The sequence below is a fragment of the Miscanthus floridulus genome, chromosome 17, assembly GCF_019320115.1.
Source record: "Miscanthus floridulus cultivar M001 chromosome 17, ASM1932011v1, whole genome shotgun sequence".
Lineage (NCBI taxonomy): Eukaryota > Viridiplantae > Streptophyta > Magnoliopsida > Poales > Poaceae > Miscanthus > Miscanthus floridulus.
The window spans coordinates 70,220,797-70,241,374 of record NC_089596.1 but is presented as its reverse complement, the minus strand read 5'-3'; the positions used below and the strand labels follow the sequence as shown (position 1 = coordinate 70,241,374).

At 45.5% G+C, this 20,578-nt stretch overlaps 2 protein-coding genes across 2 annotated transcripts; one reads left to right on the top strand and one right to left on the bottom strand.

The window, feature by feature from the left end:
- Positions 1–692: 692 nt before the first annotated feature.
- Positions 693–1,172, top strand: LOC136515770 (glycerol-3-phosphate 2-O-acyltransferase 6-like). The gene has a single exon (XM_066509270.1). The coding sequence runs from the start codon at positions 693–695 to the stop codon at positions 1,170–1,172; it is 480 nt and encodes a 159-aa protein (XP_066365367.1).
- A 1,529-nt stretch (positions 1,173–2,701) lies between these two features.
- On the bottom strand, positions 2,702–4,752 carry LOC136516749 (uncharacterized acetyltransferase At3g50280-like). The gene has a single exon (XM_066510233.1). The coding sequence runs from the start codon at positions 4,678–4,680 to the stop codon at positions 3,169–3,171; it is 1,512 nt and encodes a 503-aa protein (XP_066366330.1). The 5' UTR covers positions 4,681–4,752; the 3' UTR covers positions 2,702–3,168.
- Positions 4,753–20,578: the final 15,826 nt, after the last annotated feature.

The window sequence follows — 20,578 nt, the reverse complement described above, 5'->3', positions numbered from 1 at the left end:
CTCTTTGCATCACCATCCGGAATCGGGAGCACGCAGAACAAATTCACTGGTTGGTTGAGGACCCCCCGGTCCGAAACACCGACACATTCTACATTATTTGAAACTTAGTTAAGGTGGATAGTACCATTCATTCACACATACCACACAGAAATGCAATATCAGAGACTATATCTCACAAACACAGATTCACTACTAATGGAGAAAAATGACATGTAATAACAAAAACAGCTAGAGAGAAGGAATGCTCACATCGAGCAATGCAGCCTGTTCGCTGGTTGGTTTCTGGGCTGATAAGTCCGGCTGGTGCTGGTTTATTGTGAGAGAAAATACTGTACCATGGCTGATAAGCCCTGTCTGAAACCAACAAACGAATAGACTGATGGACTCCAGGGGAAGAAAGAAAAATATAAATCATAAATGTACATTTCTCTGGGAAAAAAAAGAAGTGAATGTGGTACCCAATGGATTTAGATTTAGCTTACTTGCCTGCACAAATATGTAACTACAATGTTCTGAAACTCTTCACTAACCTGAGTATCTAACCACCAGATAATTCGTATTACAAATAACACAATCCATTCATGTCCCTAAAGATTGAACTCGAACTCTAGTAAGCCTTCGCGCTGGGCCACAAGGTGAGATGGGTCACGGACGGCGCCTCCAGGTGGTTCTCGGAGCCCGTGTCGCCTGTCATGACAGGAGTGGCGCTGCCCGTGCCCAGCTGCGAGAGCGACGACGCGGACGCCGCCGCCCGCATCCGGCGGTTGCTCGAGGAGGTAGACGACGTCGTCATCTTCCCCGAGGGCACCATCTGCCGCGAGCCGTTCCTGCTGCGGTTCGGCGCGCTCTTCGCTGAGGTCACCGACCGCATCGTGCCCGTGGCCATCGACGCGAGGGAGGGCATGTTCCACGGGTCCACGGCGCGCGGGCTCAGGAGAATGGATCCCTACTTCTTTTTCATGAACCCACGGCCGACGTACGAGGTCACGTTCCTGAACCAGCTTCCAGGGGAGCTCACCTGCGGCGGCGGGAGGTCGCCGGTCGAGGTGGCCAACTACGTCCAGGAGGTCCTGGCCGCAGAGCTTGGATTCGACTGCACTTGCACCAGCAAGTGCAAAAACGGGATGGTCTCCGTCTCCGACGGTTGCGTGGTGTTGAAAGAGGTGGACTAGGGGAAGGTAGAGCATGCAACCAACCGTTAATAATCCCCGTGCGTTGAGAGCAGTGACGAAGGCCAGAAAAAATTTAGGAGGGGCTGAACAAAAGAATAGAGGTTTTTTTTTTCTCTTAACCTTAGCCCCTCCTACCTAATATATGTATGCATAAAATTTTAAGGGAGAACTTAGGAAAACTGCACGTGCTCAGGATGGGTAGGGGGGGCTGAAGCCCCCCTAGCCCCACCATTGGCTACGTCCCTAGTTGAGAGTGGTGATCAATCCAGGGTTTCACATTTTCCGTTGTTGTCTGTGATAAGAACCATATGTATACATATATGACCACCAGGTTTCAAATAGAGAACCATGGAAACATCTTTTTTGCAACAATGTTTATAGCTAACAACTAACAAGAAAGCACGGCAACACCCATGCAAGGTCCCTCTAGTTAACGTTCATTATGTTCCTTAAGAGCACTCCAAATCTAAATATCTGTTTTCTAATAAAGAAATTAAAAAAGTGTACCTCATAATCTGATATTTATCAAAGAATACAGTAGCTAGTACAAAAAGACAGCTTAACACAAAATGTCATCTAGAAAAAATAAGAGTACATCAACGATCAAATTGGATCTTAAAAATAAGAGCACTCTTCTTGTTAGAGTGCGCAGCGGAATATGGCCTGGCCCGCTATACCCACACCCACGAGCCGGCGCCCCTCGGGCCCAGGTCCATGGGAGCCCACAACATACCCAGGCCTTGGGCTAACTCAACCCAAAAGACTAGCCTGATAGGTGAGGGTTGTCCCCGTCTTATATGTTGTGCTCCTCCAACATCAATTTTTTTCCACTTAGGAACTACCCATTTCCATTACGATGAACGGAAATACAAAGCATCCAGCAAGTTTACAGATAAGGCAGAAATCCCATCTCCGGGAGACATTTTTCAAGTCCCGAGTCCAACGCTCTATATGACACACAACCCGTGTAACCTCTGAGGCGTCTGAGGTGTTAACGGGCTCCCTCGTCACCATGTGACCCCTAAGATTTTTCAGGTTTTCCGACCATGGGCTCCGATACCATTTGGTAGAGTGCGCAGCAGAATATGGCCTGGCCCGCTAAACCCACGAGGTGGCGCCCCTCGGGCCCAGGTCCACCGAAGCCCACAACATACCTAGACCTTGGGCCTAACTCTACACAAAAGAATAGCCTGATAGGTGAGGGTTGCCCCCGCCTTATATGTTGTGATCCTCCAACATCAATTATCAATGTGGGACTAAACCTAACACTTCTTCGATTGTTTCTCTTGTTGAAGCTTAAAAATCACCCTGAAACAACGAGGAAAAGAAACGCATGTAGTCATTTTGCCATGGAACAACCCCTTTTGTGGTTTTACAAGTGTTGTGGATAACAAACTCATATGGATTGCAGGAACCATAAACAAACTCAAATATCCTACGTTAGATCGTACGTTGGCGGTCTTCACTTTTTTGACCGCCGGCAAGGGAGAAAGAAGGGTGGACAGAGATGACGTCGTTTGGTGAGCTGCTTTTTACTTGAGCCACTGTCTAAAAATACAATATATCTGCCCAACTAAAATGTTGTATGTGACTCTATCTCAGTGCTTAGGATAAGAGAGAGAAAAATCTACAAGTATCTATCACTGTCCTTGTCTCAAGAATTTCACAAGAATTAACTTAATTTAATTTAACATGAGAAATCCTTGATTCATAAAAAATTACACGCTCTAAACGGGCCGAAAAAACATAATCCACCTATCATAACCGTTTCGGCACCCCTGCTCGGAGTCGGAGGCCATAACTACTGCTGCTAGCCTACAACGGCATCATCACCAAGGAAACAGCAGAACATCATCTCTACATGGTCACTCAAACTCATTCAAGCTGACAAGCATTTGGTATCTTCTGGAACTGGAAGGGTACAAATCCAGTAACTATACGGAGCTCCGCAGCAACATGCCATGCCACGCATCAGGCGCTTCACTCTGTCACCGTGTCACGGTGCAGGGGAGGACACGTACTGCAAGAACTCCTCGTCGAGGAGGAGACGAGCCATGGTGTCCGGCGCGAGGCACACCTCCACGTCGACGCTACCGTCCCCCGCTTGGCCGGGGAACGCGGACATCTTGCCGTCGAATTTGTTCGCGCGGCCGCTCCGCACGGCGAGCGCGCGGCCCCACCCGAAGTCGTTCCCGTCGTACATCGGGAACCGAGGCGAGCTCCCCATCGTGAGCGCCGCGCCGTCGGGGTTGCCCAGCGGGAAGCAACGGGGCGCACCCTCCCACTCCGCCGCGGCGCGCCGGATCTCGCCGTCCTCGTGAGACGTCACGGTGGCGTGCAGCCGGGCCGCCGCCCAACCCAGATCGTTGGACGCCAGCTCGGCCACGGTCGCCGTCGTCGCCACGCTCTGGATTGCGTTGCCGAAGTAGAGCGGGGAGATCGCCGGGCGCAGACGGTGCCGGCAGTTCACGGCCATGCGGAACGTCGTCGTCTTGTCGGCAGCCAACAGCCGCCGCGCGCGCGTCACGGCCCTCCAGATGTGCGCGCACAGCGATTGGAACGATGAGATTTCAGAGGAACAACGTCCATGAAGTCTGGAGTCTTGCACAAGCTTGCCGTTAGCCTCGGCATCTTGGTGACCTGTTCTTTTCGAGTGGTTTGCCGTCGCCTTCAGCTCCCGGATCGCGGCGGCACTGAAGTGGAGAATCCGCTCGCGGAGCGGCGCCTCGGCGTCGAACGTCACGGCCGGGCCAACGCCTCCGGGGAAGCGTAGGACGGCGGTGGAGTCGCCAAAGAAGTTGCGGCGGAAATCGGGCTCCCGGATCGGCGCGCCGCCGCGGCACAGCCCCGCCCACGTGTTGAAGAAGTGCCAAAAGGAGGTGCCATCCACGACGGCGTGGTTGGCGACGAAGCCGACGAACACGGCGCCGTCGCCGAGCACGGTGAGCTGGAACGACGTGAGCGGGCGCGCGTGGCCGCCGTAGCTCACCGTCCGGTCCATGGGGAACAGGGCATTCGTGAGACCGGTCGGCACGTCGGCTCCGGGCACTAGGAAGTCGCCAAGCGACAGGGACGGCGCGACGGCGTGGTAGAACTCGACGGCCGCGTCGTCGTCGCCGCCGCACCGTATCACGATGCTGTCGTCGTGGAGCGTGACGAGGCGGCCGGCGAGCGCGGGGAAGACGCCGAGTGCGCGGGAGAGCGCCGTCACGAGCGACGACACCAGCGAGGCCGTCGTGAGCACGCCGGGAGGGGGCAGGAAGAAGAGCCCCTTCTGGATGTAGTGGCACGATAGCATCGGCATGTCGGACACCGAGAGCCTGAGGTCTCTCCCGACCAGCGCGGCCGACGCGCCGGCAGGCCGAACCGTCTGCTTCGAGACGACAGAGATGGCCGCCGGCGCCGCCACGTCCTTGAGAACCATTCCATTCGCCGCGATGGCTGGGGACGACGCGGCAACGGCCGAGGCAGCCTCCACCAAGGCATCGGCTGATATCGGTGGCGCCATCCTCGGACCGTGCTTATCTGGAATACTTGTATTTGTAGTGTGTGTGTGTGTGGTGATGCGTGGTGCCGAGGACCTTATATAGGCATCCAGAGAGCTTGGATTCGTGCACCTGCACTTGCCCAACTACATCTCGACTGTTCATGTCGTATTCTTGGGCCCATTTCCATGGAGCTTCAGCTTGATGCTAGCGATCGGGGAGTTGAATATCACCCAAGATCCAACGGAGCAGCCAACCAGAGGACCTGCACTTTTTTTTTGCGAGGAGGACATGGACATGCACCTGCCTGCTTTTGCTTGCTGTGCCTTTTTTTTTTCTCGTAGCCTAGCCGAACCGGGTGGAAATGGAACGGCTGTTTGCACGCACGTGCTCGACACGACCGCCCCTCGTGCGGGCTGTTGCGTGGTCCACCGCGCCGGCACAAGGCGCCAGGGCTCGCGAAATTTCGTATCCCCGTGACGGTGCGGCGTTGCTGTCATCCTGTCACGGGCTGGGGCTGGGCGTGGCCGTGCGGGAGCTGGAGGGGGGAAAACGGGGCAGAGCACCGGACAGCCATCATCAGACAGCGGCCACCGCCACCGGGGCCGGGCGGGGGCCAGCGCCCACGCGCGGCCGAGGTTCGCAGCAGCCGCGGCGGGTGGCAGCGCACATGGCACCCGACCCCGCCGCGCGCGCGCGGCGTGGAAGCGGCGGAGCCACAGCTTTGCGTCGGAGGGGAGCTCGACGTCGGGTTCGGTGGCTCGTGGACGGTACGCTGTACAAGGCCGCCCACAAGGGGGCATGGCGCGGCACGCTGCTTTGCCGCCGCGCGGTAGTGACTAGTGACAGGGCGTCGGCCGAGACCGAGAGTAACAACGACGCACCCGCGCGCGAAGACCGTGTTTATGGGCTTATCTTATGGCCGATCGGGTTGCTGTCCCATCGGGCCGTCCCTGGCTAATCTGGGCAACTTGGCAAGTTGCGGCCCAATTGTGATGGGTCCAGAAACCAGGCCACAATTTTGAGCTATCCCTCACCATGTTTTCTGAAGAAACTAGACCTTGAGTTGCGACCCACGGAACAAACTGTCCCAATGCAGTCCTGCTGTCATGAAGCCTAGAAAGTCCTAGCCCAAGCAACTCCTAGCCCAGCCATTGCTGTTTGCACCTTTGTTTTGTGGCCTGTTCTGCCTCCGATCGCGAATCCTCCTCGTCATTAGTCTCGTCAGTCTTGACGGTCCTCCACCAGTCCACCGCGCACTGCGTAGGCTCGTAGCGGTTCGCAGTTCGCAGTTCGCTGGCGCTGCTGCAGCACTAGCACCTGCAGTTTTCAAGTGTATCCACAGTTCCTAGCTGCCACCGTACTGACGCGCAATCCTCCATCCCTCCTCGTTCCTACGTCGGTGTCCTACCACGTTGCTGGTGGGCTGCCCACGACAACAGCCAACAGGGCCAGGGCGCAGAGGCTGCCGGCAGCCGGCTGGCCTACCATGTGTACCGTACCCCGGCAACAAAGCTGCGAGACAGCCACCAGCACCAGCTCAACGGACACGCAGGTCGGTCGATCCCTCCCCTCCGTCGGGTCCCCGCCACTGTCACGAGCCCCGCCGGCGGAGCAATATTTGCATGGGCCGACCTAGGACAGCAACAGCCGGCGAGCAGATACGGCGAACCTGGAAACCAATCGATTGGGCGGTTGGCTCATTGGCTGCTGCGAATTTGGCCCTGGAACCGCTCGCATATGCAAAGGCGAAGAAATATCTTCAATGTAACTGGCAGAAAACAACTCCAAACTACGGAGTACCATGTACTGGCCTCGATCATCGGCGTCGCTGTCGTCGAGCAACCGTATCACCTGTCGTCTCGTTGAGGACGCAACAGATATATGGCCTTCTAGAAGTCGGAGCAGCATGGGTGGGGTGGGTAACCTTGGCGTCTCAGATGGGCCGGTGGCTGGTCTTGTCTACCGTCCAATGACGTTTGCCTCGTAAATGCTATGCTTGAGTTCCTCTTCGGTTGACAGAGACCAAGGCAGGTGTGCAGTTTTCCCCGTCTCGGAGAATTAAAAGTAATTAGCTACATAGCTATTATTCTCATAGCCAATTCTTTTATTCATGGAAATATTTTATGGTGGAACCACATATTTTGAATTTGTAACTGATAAACGAGAATATGCACACTACTTATTACATAAAATTTTAACCAAGGCGTTTGGTTTTTGGGCTCCCTGGTGGTTGGGCCGGTTAATGCTAGATTAACCATAACCTTTGGACGTAGGCGGACGATTTGCCCGTCTCGGTTAATCAATTTTGCCCGCCTCTTTTAAGTTTATTGTAGTAGCAGTATGTTGTACTCCATTTATTCTAAATTATAAGACGTTTTGGCATTTCTAGATATATAGAATTTGCTATGCATCAAGATATACACTTACGTCTAGATACATAGTAAAATCAATGCATCTAAAAAAACTAAAGCGTCTTATAATTTGGAATGGTGGAAGTATGTTGCTAGCAGCATTAAGGCTCAAAAAATTCGTAGTTGACATCGACTCTTGAACATGATATTTGGAATTATGATGTCTATAATGAAGATCATTGGCAACATAAGTATTAGCCGATGTGTGGCAGAACCTCCTAAATTATAGGACCCACATGCACCTGTCACTGTCCAACGACCTCTGACGACTATGCATATGTTCCTAGTAACTTAAGAAGACTGTTGGGTGTCCTCGTGGAACCCCGAATCATCCACGATTTCCGAGCAGGATCCCATTACAGAGTCATTGCAGTATTACAACAGTTTATTCAAATAGATACATCAGCGTAATATAGCGGAAGTCTTACAATAACTTAGTTTACAAAACAGTAGTTTCAAACCTTATAAACTAAGTTCGATTAATATTCCAAACCGTAGTAGTGGAGTGGCATTATAACATAATACAAAACACGCAATTAAACTGCCCTGCCCAAGGGCCACAAATGTACTTATCATCATCGGATCGAACAACCGTTATGCAACACGGCCCAAAACAGACCTGCTCATGAGGCTCACCTGCAACAAGGGTCAACGAACCCTGAGTACAAAAGTACTCAACAAGATTTAACCGAAATAAGAACTGATAACCTAGGAATGCAGGCTCAGGGATTCAAGGTATAGCTTTAACAATGATCAAAGTTCTTTTGCATAAAAGCTCTTTTAACAAAATTCTTTATATAGAAAACTTCATAAGAATTATATACAAAGCTGACACGATCCGCGCTAAGATCATGAAACTTCATATCCAACATCTTCACAAGCCTTATTCAAGTTCCAGTTATTAATTCTACGATGATAAACAGTGAGTTGAGTCTCCATAACCGAGGAGCAACGACAATTCAAACCGATTAAAAACCCAGCTGGGAATTCCAGACCACACGACATATGCAGGTCCCCGACCTACATATACCAACCTACCCTCGGATCCTCTAAAACAAGAACGGGTCCGCGCCACCCGAGAATACAGTACCCCACCATTCCAGCCCATGGCCACGTGGGTACACGCTATCCCCGCCATCTCTCCACTCCCAGTGCACGAGTAGCCATTCTCATAATAGAATAGCCGAGTAAAGGCTTACCGGAGTATGTGGTTAGTACTACAAATTCTCACCTCATGCAATTCAACAACGGACGTGCCTTAATCGACACAGGCGGAAAGAACCCGCTCACAAGGCCTCCATGTCTTGTGGCTCACACACACCGAGTCCGCCCGATCTAGATTTATTACTCCACATTCACATATCACATGCTAACATAGTTAACCAATGTTCCACTTAAAACTTGCAGGTGACAGGTAATCACCCTACTTTCATCGTTCTACGCATAGCTAAGCAAGACTAGGCATATACGAGTTTAAAACTGGTAATATGGTAAATATGGAATAACAAGGGTGGTAATGCACCAATTAGGCTCTTACTTAACTCCTAATCACTTAATGCAGTAACGGAAAGCAAAAGCAAAATTAATTTATAAAACACAAGGTAGGGTTGTATGCATCCGGGGCTTGCCTTCGTTGACGAAAAAGTCCGGCTCCTGCGACGTTACACAAGTATTCGATCCGACCTCAACAGACGGATCAACCTCCTCAACAGCTTGATTTACTACCACGTTTTTACCTTCGTTCACTACACGTAATAACAATGTCATGTTTAACATGATGCAGAATACGAAACATGATGCTCGATGATGGATGCAAAAATTAACAATTTGAATACAACTTTTCTTCGCGGTACAGTTGCAAGTCAAACAACTAAATCTTTCTCGTAATACATACATCAATTGCCAAGGATCATTATCAACTAATGACCCAAGGTCATCACTCAATCCAAAATTTCAAACAAAACCTAAATCATTAAAGGTTACTATTTGCTTTTATGAATTAATTATTTAATTCAAAATTATGAAATAAATCAACTTATTCTAATTGAGCTCAAAATTTTTGTAAATGTTCATTACATGATAAGTAAATGACAAAACAAATTTCATAATTTTTGGACAATTAAACAAGCCTAGAAAAATCATGGAAATCCATTTATTAATAAATTGAGCAATTTTTATTACATTTAAAAAGTACTGAAAAACATTATTTCATATTTTTCTTAAATACTTTACATCACAGAGAAGTCACACAAAAATTTTCATAATTTTTGGAGCTCTAAATAAATCTATACAAAAATAACAAAAATAGACACTATTCATTCAAATCTAAAAATAGAAAAATCCATTTGAACGCTGAGTCACTGACAACCCGACCCCACCTGTCATCCCTAACCTCACGCGCTGACCACGACGGCGACGGCGCTGACCAGCGATTTCTCGCCGACGGTGAGTCCAACGGTGACGGAAAGAGTACTAACATGTTCACTACGTCGCAGCGCATCGATCTATGGCACTAACGCGACCAATTACGGACCGAACCGAGCACTACGCTGACCATGGCGGACGCGGTGGCACGGCAGTGCTACGCCGGCGGCTACAGGCCGGTAGCGGTTAAACTAAAGGTCGAGGAAGCACCAGCAGCTTACCCTGAACACAACCGAGTAAAGCACAAAGCCGAATGAGCAACGGAGAGGTGGGTCGACGATCACGGTGATCACATCGGAGCAAAACGTCGTCGGTGATGGTGTACCGGCGACTGCAGTGGTCAAAATGAGCAACCAGCTAAGGATTAAGGACTACAGCATCGAGACGAAACAGAATCAGCCAAAACCAGGGGCGGAGATGCACCGTGGAGCTCTGGCCGCGGCGAATCGTGCTCGGCGGAGGAGTTGCCGGCCGCGAGGAAGAAGACGATGCAACTCGAGTTCCCGACCTAGACTAGCTGAATTGGTGGGTTGGCTGGATGCGCAAGGATACGACGGAGCTGGAGCACGCTTTGCCGAGACGGCAACGACGCTAGGTCGACAGCGAGAGCTCGACAGAGCTGCGGCGACGGTGACTGGAAAAACAGAGAAGAAAGAAAAACGACGACGATGGCGTCTCGGTTCTTATAACGCGACTCAGAAGCTCAAGGAAGCCACGACGGAGCCGTTTCCACGCCAGCGCGACGCCAAGGACGGCCACGACGCGCCTGGAACGCCGAAGAAGGTTGCCGGCGGTGTAGCTACGGCGGTGAACACTGTTCACAGTATTTACAAGTTTGCCATTCGCCAAAATTCATAAATTACTCCCAAATTTTCATAACAACTCAAAAATCTCCAAAAACAAAAGTTGTTCAAAATCAAAAGTTCTACAACTTTGCTTTTATAACCATCTTCTAATTTGGTCTAGTTTTTGAAATGAACTTTTGAATTTAAAAGGGGAAAATTAACGAATTACGCCTTTTCAAATTACTCCCAATTTTTCTAAACAACTTGAAAAACTCCAAAAATAAACTTTGCTTAACTTGCCAAGCTCTACACTTTTGCTTTAAGGCTCAACCCCAAAATATGCTTAGATTTTGAAATGGATTTTCAGGGTAGGATTTAAATGTTGAAAAGCGGGGTTTTCTCGAAAAATTCAAAATCCAAGCAAACTTTGAACTTGAGTCAAACAATACAATGCAACACATACCCCATAAATATAAACTTGTATTAGTGTATGCATCTTAAAGTTTTCACCAAATGCCAAATGCTTTGCAATGCATATGATGACATGTCATATTTTAATATTTAAACACCCGAGGTGTTACACGATGCAACATATCTACTAGTGTTATCACTATCAACACCAACATAAGAATTCATAGAACATGCAAAATAATATAATTAGAATCATGTGATGTATTCGCAAGTTGTACCTCGGGGTAGTCGTAGTAATATTGCGATGCCACACCTCTGCCTTGTTGATTTTTACAATAATACGAGCAATACGTTGCAAAACAACAACAACTATATCACAAGGGGTCAAAACCAGATGTGATCATCCTTTTGGGACAGATGCAACTGTGATGGCGAACACAAGAAGATAGATCAATCAAGAATATGGCTAGGGTAGAAAGATTCAACTACAAAGTAGAGCCAAAGCTATCATTCCCCAGAGTCACAAAAAAGTGTGTTGATCCAAGATTGGTCACACACCACAAGTGCTAGAACGCACAGGTCGCAAACAAACTGAGGCGGAGCGGTTCTGGCAAAACCGGCCTAAGCAGTTCTCTCGGGCCCAAGAACGCCTAAGGGCAGTAGATATCATGCTTTCGTAGTGAAGAACTATACTGTTTGTGAGCAAACCACCAAAGGATAACCAATCATACTTATGTGACGAAGAACAACTAGTTTCTGAGCAAACTAGTAAAGAAGTCGTCGGAGCTATCGCCCGGGAGCTGAGGGACCCCTTTGGGGCAAGGACATCGTCGGGTTGCCCTAGGTCAATCGGCAAGCCTAGGGCACTATCCTTGGTCGTCAAGCGATGAACAACAACATAGAGGTTGGAAGGGCAAAAGAGAGGTAGTAAATTGCTTTTATCGATAGTGTAGTTGGGATACCTCATTGGTTGTGATCCTCTAATGTATATAGAGGGGGGTCTTATCCCAGTAGAAAACAAGTCCTAGACAAAATATACACTTTCCCATGACATTGGGCAAGTTTCCATCAAGTTAGATTAAACTCAGGCTCAGGATGAAAACTAGCCTAAGTGGTTTTCCAAACGCATGGATGGTCTTTATGGGTCCAGAGCAAAAACCTTTCAAAATCCTAATTTGTTTTCTCGATTCCAAATTAGGGATCTATATATGTTTCTTGACCAGCTCGTTGAGAGGAATGCAATGGTACAATCCATTCTTCAATTTAAAGAAGTCAAAAAAAATCAGCCTAGCCTGTTTTAGTAACCGCCTAAGCTTATTTTTTTACTAGCCCCTTCGAAATTGTCTTTTCTTCATCCGGGCTCCAAACGAGATGATCCATAAATGTTTTTTCATCGCCTCGATGAGAGAAACATGATAGCCATTATGCCTTTTGACAAAGTGTCAAAACCTACTTAGCCAATTTGGGAAACCAACTAAGCTTGTTTCTGCTAGAAATACTACATTTAGGCTTCCTTACAATTTTGGTTGTCAACACACACGATATATCTTCACATTTCTAGGAGTTTAGCCTCTGTATACTTAGATCTTTACTTACCATGTTTATTGATAGACCTCATGCTTTGCTTATGTGTCATTTAACTTGCTAGATGAGCTATAGGCTAGTTGATAGGGTTGGGTCTAGGTTGCAAATTTAACTCTTTTTGGTTGAGGGTATGTTAGAGCACACTAGAAAAACCTTAAGTGCATATGTTGCTAAGAGTAGTTTATGATTTTTCTAGTGATAGATTAAATTGAGCCCTAGGTTTAAGTTTGAATTTCCAATTCACTGTATCCTCTTGGGTGGGTGCTCACAAGATCTTCCAGTTGGCGCAATGATAGAGTCAACCAACAGGTGCTTAAACAATATTGTGGTGAATATGGAGATACTTTAGATAAAAAAAGACAACTATGAATCCATAATAGAACGTATAAGATGACCCCAAATTTGAATTTAGAAAGAACAATAAATTAAACAATGTATGAGAGACTTGACAATGGTTTTATTGAGGAAAGTCTACCTTAGTTTACACAGGACTTGTCACTATGAAGGCTTAAAATGAGTGTCTTTTAGGACTTGAACTCACAACCGTCAAGACGTGCACCACCTCTCTGCCACAACATTACGCACTCATATGTAAGTATATATAGGATGCTATATTTTTTATCAGTATTTTGTAATCTTGTATATATAGCCCCTAAATGATTTCAATAAAAAAGTTTTCAACTATAGAATTTCAGACCTTATCAAGCTCTACAATGTTTATATAGTGGCTCCATCCAAAATAGTTTGAAAATTTCAAAAGTTTGAATATAAAATCTAAGAATTCTGAAATGAATATCTAGGACTCTAAATATTTTCAAGTAAAAAAACTGATAACTACAAAGTTGTATATTGCGTTGCCAACTGCAACTTCGATGTAGGCCATTTCAACATCCTAATGTGATGTATAAAAAAGAACGGAGGGAGTAATAATAAAATAGGCATATGAGATACACATTGATTTTAAATGAGTGTCAAAGTAAAAGCATTAAATGAGTATCGTCCTGTTCGTTCGGCTTATGAGCCGTATTTTTCAGTCAATGAATAATATTTTTCTCTCACACCAAATCAGCTAATAGTACATTCAGCCATGGCTTATCAGCCAAGCGAACATGACATATATTTTTTGTGCTCTCCACATGTCAGGTGCCCTAAGGGCATGTACAGCCTATATATATATATATATATATATATATATATATATATATATATATATATATATATATATATATATATATATATATATATATATATATATATATATATATATACACCTCGTTTGCAAACCGTTTATTTTGCGAAAAATACCCCACTGTCTCGACTTGAATAAGGAGAGAGAGAGAGTGCACCAGTTATCTCATGAGGGAGAGGTTGTCTGTGTTATGAATTCCAAAAACTTATTATTTGCGGGTTGTACATGCCCGGAGGATAAAAATGGACATGTCGCTTGATATGCATAAGATATTCATCATCTAAAAAATTGACTGACCATTTGTAGTTTGACCATGCAAAAAATTTTTGGATGTTTTGAAACAGACTAGACGAATTGCGATGACGATCGATGGATCGATGGAGACTTCTGGGACCCTGGGAGGAAAACTGCAGCTCTCTCCCAAGAGGCCAGAAAGGGAGAGGCAGAGACATCGAGCCACGATAAGCAGATTTTAGAAAAATTCATCATTGGCGAGAAGAAGAAAGTGTCGAAGCTTATCTTGTCTTGATCTTGGTTGAACCCTGGGTTAGTTGTCTCTCTCAGACTTTTTGATAGGGTAGTATAGTAGTAGTACGAGCCAATCGCATACATGAGGTTGGTTTATTATATTTTAATTCTCGTGAAGTACAACTTAAAACCGTGCCCGCAAGTTGCTGCCGGTCCCAATCTAGGCCATGTTTTTTTTTCTCGTTTGGCTGATAAGACATTACTGAAAGTACTGTTGACTGATTTGGTGTGAGAGAAAAATAATATTCGTTGGCTGAAAAAATATGACTTATAAACCAAACAAGCCCAAGCGAACAGGGCGGGCCGGCGCCGGCCAGTCCTCAACTAGGCCGTATCCACGTTGTGCTAAAGGCGTATTTGATCACTAGGCTAAACTTTAGATGAACTAAAAGTGGACTGATTTTAAGTTTTTAGTCCATCTGGCTAGTTATTAGCATGTATCCGAATAATACAGGACTAAATTTTAGTCGACTAAACTGAGTTATCTAAATGTTAGTTAGGCTAACAACTAGTAATCGAGATGATCCATACATGCCATTGTCATTAGTAGTAGCAACCGGGTGTGCTAACCATTCTTACATTTTAGGCCATGTTTAGATCGTCTAGAGAGCTAATTATCAGTGCACTAGTTTCTAGAATTAAAGTTTAAGTAACTAAAATTTAGTCATGCACTGTTTGATACGTAGACTAACATGCACTAATATTCTTGAATCTAGACCAGAGTTCCCTTGCTTTGGGGGAGACAGAAAGGGGTAGGTAGTAGGGCATTGATACGATTTCATGTTGTGTGTCAACTTTTAATCCAAATTAGTTTGTTTTGGGCAACTAGTGAACTAACAATATGTTAGAGCTCGACTCATTTAACCTTTTAATCTACACGTACATGATATAAGACTAAATTTAGGCGACTAAAATTTAGTTATGCTATCCAAACAGACCCTAACAAGTTGAAGATTATTAGGAGATGCTAAATTAAGGTTTGTGCAACGCTATTGACATTTATACTAAGTGCTATTCTAAATCGCCCTCTTTTTCTCTCAATCACTTTCTATTTCCATGAAATTTGGATGTCAGGTTTTCCAAAATATATGTTATTTGAGATAAAGAAACTGTTGGGAGGGAAATATTAGGGAAAACTTTCTGTTGGGATGCATCTATATGAAAATGCAGGCAAATTAAATTTAGAAGGATTCTTGGAGATGGTGTTGTTGTGTATGCTACTTTTAGTATTCCCTCCATTTCAAAATAATTACACATCTCGTTTTTCAAGCAGTCAAAATTTTAAATTTGACGAAATATATATGAAAATATGATAATAGTTTTGATGTATAAGAAGTGCGTCTAAACTAATAGTGTAATATGTTTTCATAATAAATATATTAGAAGATATGCATGTTGATAATATTTTCTAAACATATTCAATTTTTTAAAAATAAATAAAAAACAATATACATAGTTATTTTGAGAGTAATTGAAACTACGCATAAATTCGTGCCGCGGCCTCAACGAGCTGCTGGTTTGTTAACTAGCTTTCTGACGGCACCGTTACAGCACGGCCTCACCCGCCAACAGCGTGCTCCGGGTATTTTAGTAGGGGATGTAGTCGCCTACCGCAATTCAGTTTAGACCATAACTAGTTTTATACAACTAAAAAAACTAGTAAAATGCTCTCTACATTTTAAATTATAAAGTATTTAGTTTTTAATATATTATTATTTTTAGGATAATATATTGTTATTTATTATGTAGTGTATATCTAAATGCATGTAAAATACCTTATAATTTTGAATGGAGTAAATACCTTATAATATACACCACTGTAGCCTCCGAGCGAGAAACGGGAGGCTGGGGCTGGGGGAGTGCGGACTAGTGACCGAGTTGGGGGAGCGTGGAGCGCCGACCGGTGCGGCGAGATGATGATGGCGCCGCGACACCTGCGCGAGGGACAAGGGGTGCGTGGGCGGTGTCGCGAGGGACAAGGGGTGCGTGGGCGCCGCGCCGTCCAGGTGCACCTGTAATAACGAGCGCAGGCCGGATCAGGCAGATTCTCCCCCTCCCTAGAGATCCGGCTCCGGCACGCCGCACGCGGCAGCAGCTGCCCCTGCCTGCGCTTGCAGTTGCATGCATGCTGCCTGGACTGCCTGCGCGTCTGCACCGGCCTCCGCCTCGGATGCGTCCGGCTACCAGTAGTCTCCTGTCTCCAACCCCATATTCCACTTGTTACTTCTTTTTTAATGGAAACAGTGTTTTTCTCTCTCAACAATTCAATCAGAACAGTATTTTTCAGTTAGTTTTAGTTAAATTTCAGAGCAGCGAACGGGACCATGGGCACCAGAAGATCGTGTGATCTGTGGACTTTCACGGACGCCTCGCGGCAAGGCAGCTAGGAAAAACAATTTCCGAGCAAGTGGATATATATCGTGTGCTGACTGTTGCAGATTAGTAGGTCCGTAGACCAGTAGGCTACCGGTATAGATAGGTTACCACAAAAGGGTAGGGTTGTTGAGATCCAACGCTGCCTGCCAACGCTTAATTCGACTCATCATTGGTCTACGCTAACGCTACTGATGAGCAATCAGGTGGCGAGCAACACGGACACAGTTGCTAGATTTGGAGAGAAAAAAACTGAAATCGTTTTCTTTTCTTTGTTTCTTCCGGTTTGAAGCAAAGCTAAGACGACTTCTGTTAGCAGAAACACAGACCATTTTCTCGATACTAGTAATAATAACTCCACAGATGAACGAACAGGGCACACACGCAGTTCGGTTCTGGGCTTCTGGCTTGAATGAAGCTTATAATTAAGCAGAATGTAAAGTACCATCTTTTTAGGTAATGGTGGTCACACTTCCCTTTCCGTTTCTGGCGCTGGCTAGCTAGGCTAGGCAAACAGTGCGCTTACCTTTCACGCTAGTGATGGATGGTTGCGCGCCTTCTGTTCTGCGTGCTGGCATTTTTAATGGAACAAACACGCAGCCTGATCGGCAGCCCGTAAACGATCGAATATGATCGTGGATTATAAGTTAGAATAATATTTTTCTCTCACACTAAACCAGTCAAACTAACCAATAGTAAATAATCAACGATCCAGCCCAGCCAGCCGAACAGACTGACGGACGGGCCATCTTCTTATCTTCCCCGTACAGAGAACTACAAACTGCACTCTTATAAAAAAAAGAAAAAAAGTACAACTGTACATGCAAGCTGTACAGCGTCATGCAGATTGGTAGTACTGTATACGCAAATCTACTACTACTATTTGGCGATCGGTGTGGTAGATGCAATCTACAGTACCACGTCGGTATTCCATGTTGGCAATTGGAGAGTTTTTTTATATATATTTGGCGACCGGTGAACCCGGTGAGCGCAGCAGCGGAGCACCGAAGACACTAGGGATGGCAACGGGGCGGATTCGGATCAGGTGAAGTCTCTGTGCACCCGAACCCGAACCCCAAAACAAAAAACCAAAACCGCACCGAACACCGATTCGGATGATAATCCGTCCCTAAAACCAAACCCGCGGATACCCGAAACCCGCTTTGTTTGACAGCATAGTTGCATGATATATATACACATATTCACATATATAAACAAGAGGCAACAAATAATAAATATTTTTATGAGTCAACTTAAAATAAATTTAATAATATAAGTAAACAAGTTATTATTAGCATATTATAAAACATGAGTTTTAATTCTAAATAATTTATTTCGGATATCCATTGGATATCCACGGGTGAAAAACCAAACCCAATTGGTTTCGGGACCCCAAACTCGAAAACCATGGGTAAGAAATCATCCTCGAACCTAAACTCTTGAGACCTGAAATCTGTTGATATCCGACTCGAAACCACCCCGTTGCCATTCTTAGAAGACACGCACTCGGCAGATCGAGCCAGCCGAGGGCGGGGGGTGGGGGCGGGAAAATCTCAGCGGCGTCGGTGAGGCGGGGAGGAGGAGGAGGAGGAATCTGATAGGCACTCACACTCGCGTAGCGGCGAACGGGAGGCATTTTTTATGCACTGATGACGTACGGTTTGTCCAAGATGCCCACTAACGTCTAACGAGCTGAGCTGACAGCTGAGGCTCAGATCGGGGATGGATGGATCATATCCCGGCCGCCGGCCCCGCTAGCTCGTTTGGGCCAATCGCCGACCTGCTTTTCCCGGCCGTAGGAAAGAAAAAAAAAGCTTAAGAAAATGGCATGATTGCTGGTGAATGCTGATGCCAGTGCCGTGCCATGCTACGTGCACCCAGGCTTTTGGTTTGGTTTTGTGGAGTAGAGCGTTTTTCTAATTTCTATATAAGGTCTAACTGTGTGGGGCTCTGGACACACCGCCTATAAATGAAGGGGTAGACCATGAGGCGTGACTTGATACCTGTGGATCTATACCAAAGACTATAACGTTCTAGCTAGAATAACAAACAGATAAAAGAATGCCATGATTCTTTGGAGTATAATGTTATGATATAATAAACCTTCTATCCATCGGGTCATTTTTATCTTCAAAAATAAAATTTATGTTTTTTTTCCTTTGACAAGAACATCCTTTTGCAAATCTCTAATTCATTTAAGCAGTAGTAGTCATCTAACTTTGACTTATTTATTTCCATATTACTAGACTATGCTTTTGTTCCCTAACATGCTGCACATTTATTGATAAATAAAAATGTATAGGCCACTTCAACATGATTTAAAAAAACAAATTCCATTAAATTATGCCATTGTCTTGAACTTTTGCTGATAGGAAGATAATTAGAAGAATGAAAACCAGTTACTTAGCTCCGTGCTCAAAGTGACGAGGACATGACACCCATGCATATGATCATGTTTGACACATGGTATGGAGGGGTAGGAGGCCAGCAAGGGTGTCCAAGTCAAGAAGGAGGTCCGAGGCTAATTCGGTTTGAGTCCCCGAGGTGGAGGCCCAAAGCAACTCAAGTTCGAGTCTGTCTCGGCTTCTAGGACCAGTCTGCCTTAAATTGGTCACCTAGGACGCATCCGGACTCCGTTTTCGACGATCCACATATGGTTGGAAAGCTAATTTGATAAGAAAGCCAATCTAAGTGGTTTCACGTCAAAAGACCTTCGGAATCAACAGGAATCGTCGAAACAAGTCAGCGTCCATAATCTGCCAGGGTGCTGCGACACCGTCTTTTGGTCCGTTGGACCGTGTATCGTGTTTGGGCCCATTAGGGGGATCAAAGGAGACTTGTGGGACCCTAGGAGAAAAACTGCAGCTCTCTCCCAAGAGGCCAGAAAGGGAGAGGCAGAGACATCGAGCCACGATAAGCAGATTTTAGAAAAATTCATCATTGGCGAGAAGAAGAAAGTGTCGAAGCTTATCTTGTCTTGATCTTGATTGAACCCTGGGTTAGATGTCTCTCTCAGGGCTTGTTTGGAATGGAGGATTTTCAAAGGAAAAACAAAGGATTGAATTCCATAGGAAAGTTTCCTTCACTTGGTGTTTGGAACAAAGGAATGTTACATTCCTTTTCAAAGGAAAGGCTAACCTTGCTTCACAAAACATAGGGAAAAAACATCCAAGGAAACACAAGGGAAAAATTCCTACAATATTTTCTCAAGCTTTCAACCATGAAAGCTTTGTTTCTTAGGCACATGTGACATTTTTGTTTTCCTGTGATCCAAACACCCCAAAGTTTTTATTCCTGTGTTTTCAAATCCTATAGTTTTTGACTTTTTGCTCTACTCTATTCCTGTGTTTTTTTTCTATTCCTTCGTTTTGCATTCCTGCATTCCAAACAGGCCCTCAGACTTTTTGACAGGGTAGTATAGTAGTAGTGCGAGCCACTTGCATACATGAGGTTGGTTTATTATATTTTAATTCTCGTGAAGTACAACTTAAAACCGTGCCCGCAAGTTGCTGCCGGTCCCAATCTAGGCCATGTTTTTTTTTTCTTGTATGACTGATAAGATATGACTGAAAGTATCGTTAATTGATTTGGTGTGAGAGAAAAATATTGTTCGTTGGCTGAAAAAATATGGCTTATAAGCCAAACAAGCCCAAGCAAACAGAGCGGGCCGGCGCCGGCCAGTCCCCAACTAGGCCGTATCCACGTTGTGCTAAAGGCGTATTTGATCACCGGGCTAAACTTTAGATGAACTAAAAGTGGACTGATTTTAAGTTTTTAGTCCATCTGGCTAGTTATTAGCATGCATCCGAATAATACAGGACTAAATTTTAGTCGACTAAACTGAGTTATCTAAATGTTAGTTAGACTAACAACTAGTAATCGAGATGATCCATACATGCCATAGTCATTAGTAGTAGCAACGGGGTGTGCTAACCATTCTTACATTTTAGGCCATGTTTAGATCGTCTAGAGAGCTAATTATTAGTGCACTAGTTTCTAGAATTAAAGTTTAGGTAACTAAAATTTAGTCATGCACTGTTTGATACGTAGACTAACATGCACTAATATTCTTGAATCTAGACCAGAGTTCCCTTGCTTTGGAGGAGATAGAAAGGGGTAGGTAGTAGGGCATTGATACGATTTCATGTTGTGTGTCAACTTTTAATCCGAATTAGTTTGTTTTGGGCAACTAGTGAACTAATAATATGTTGGA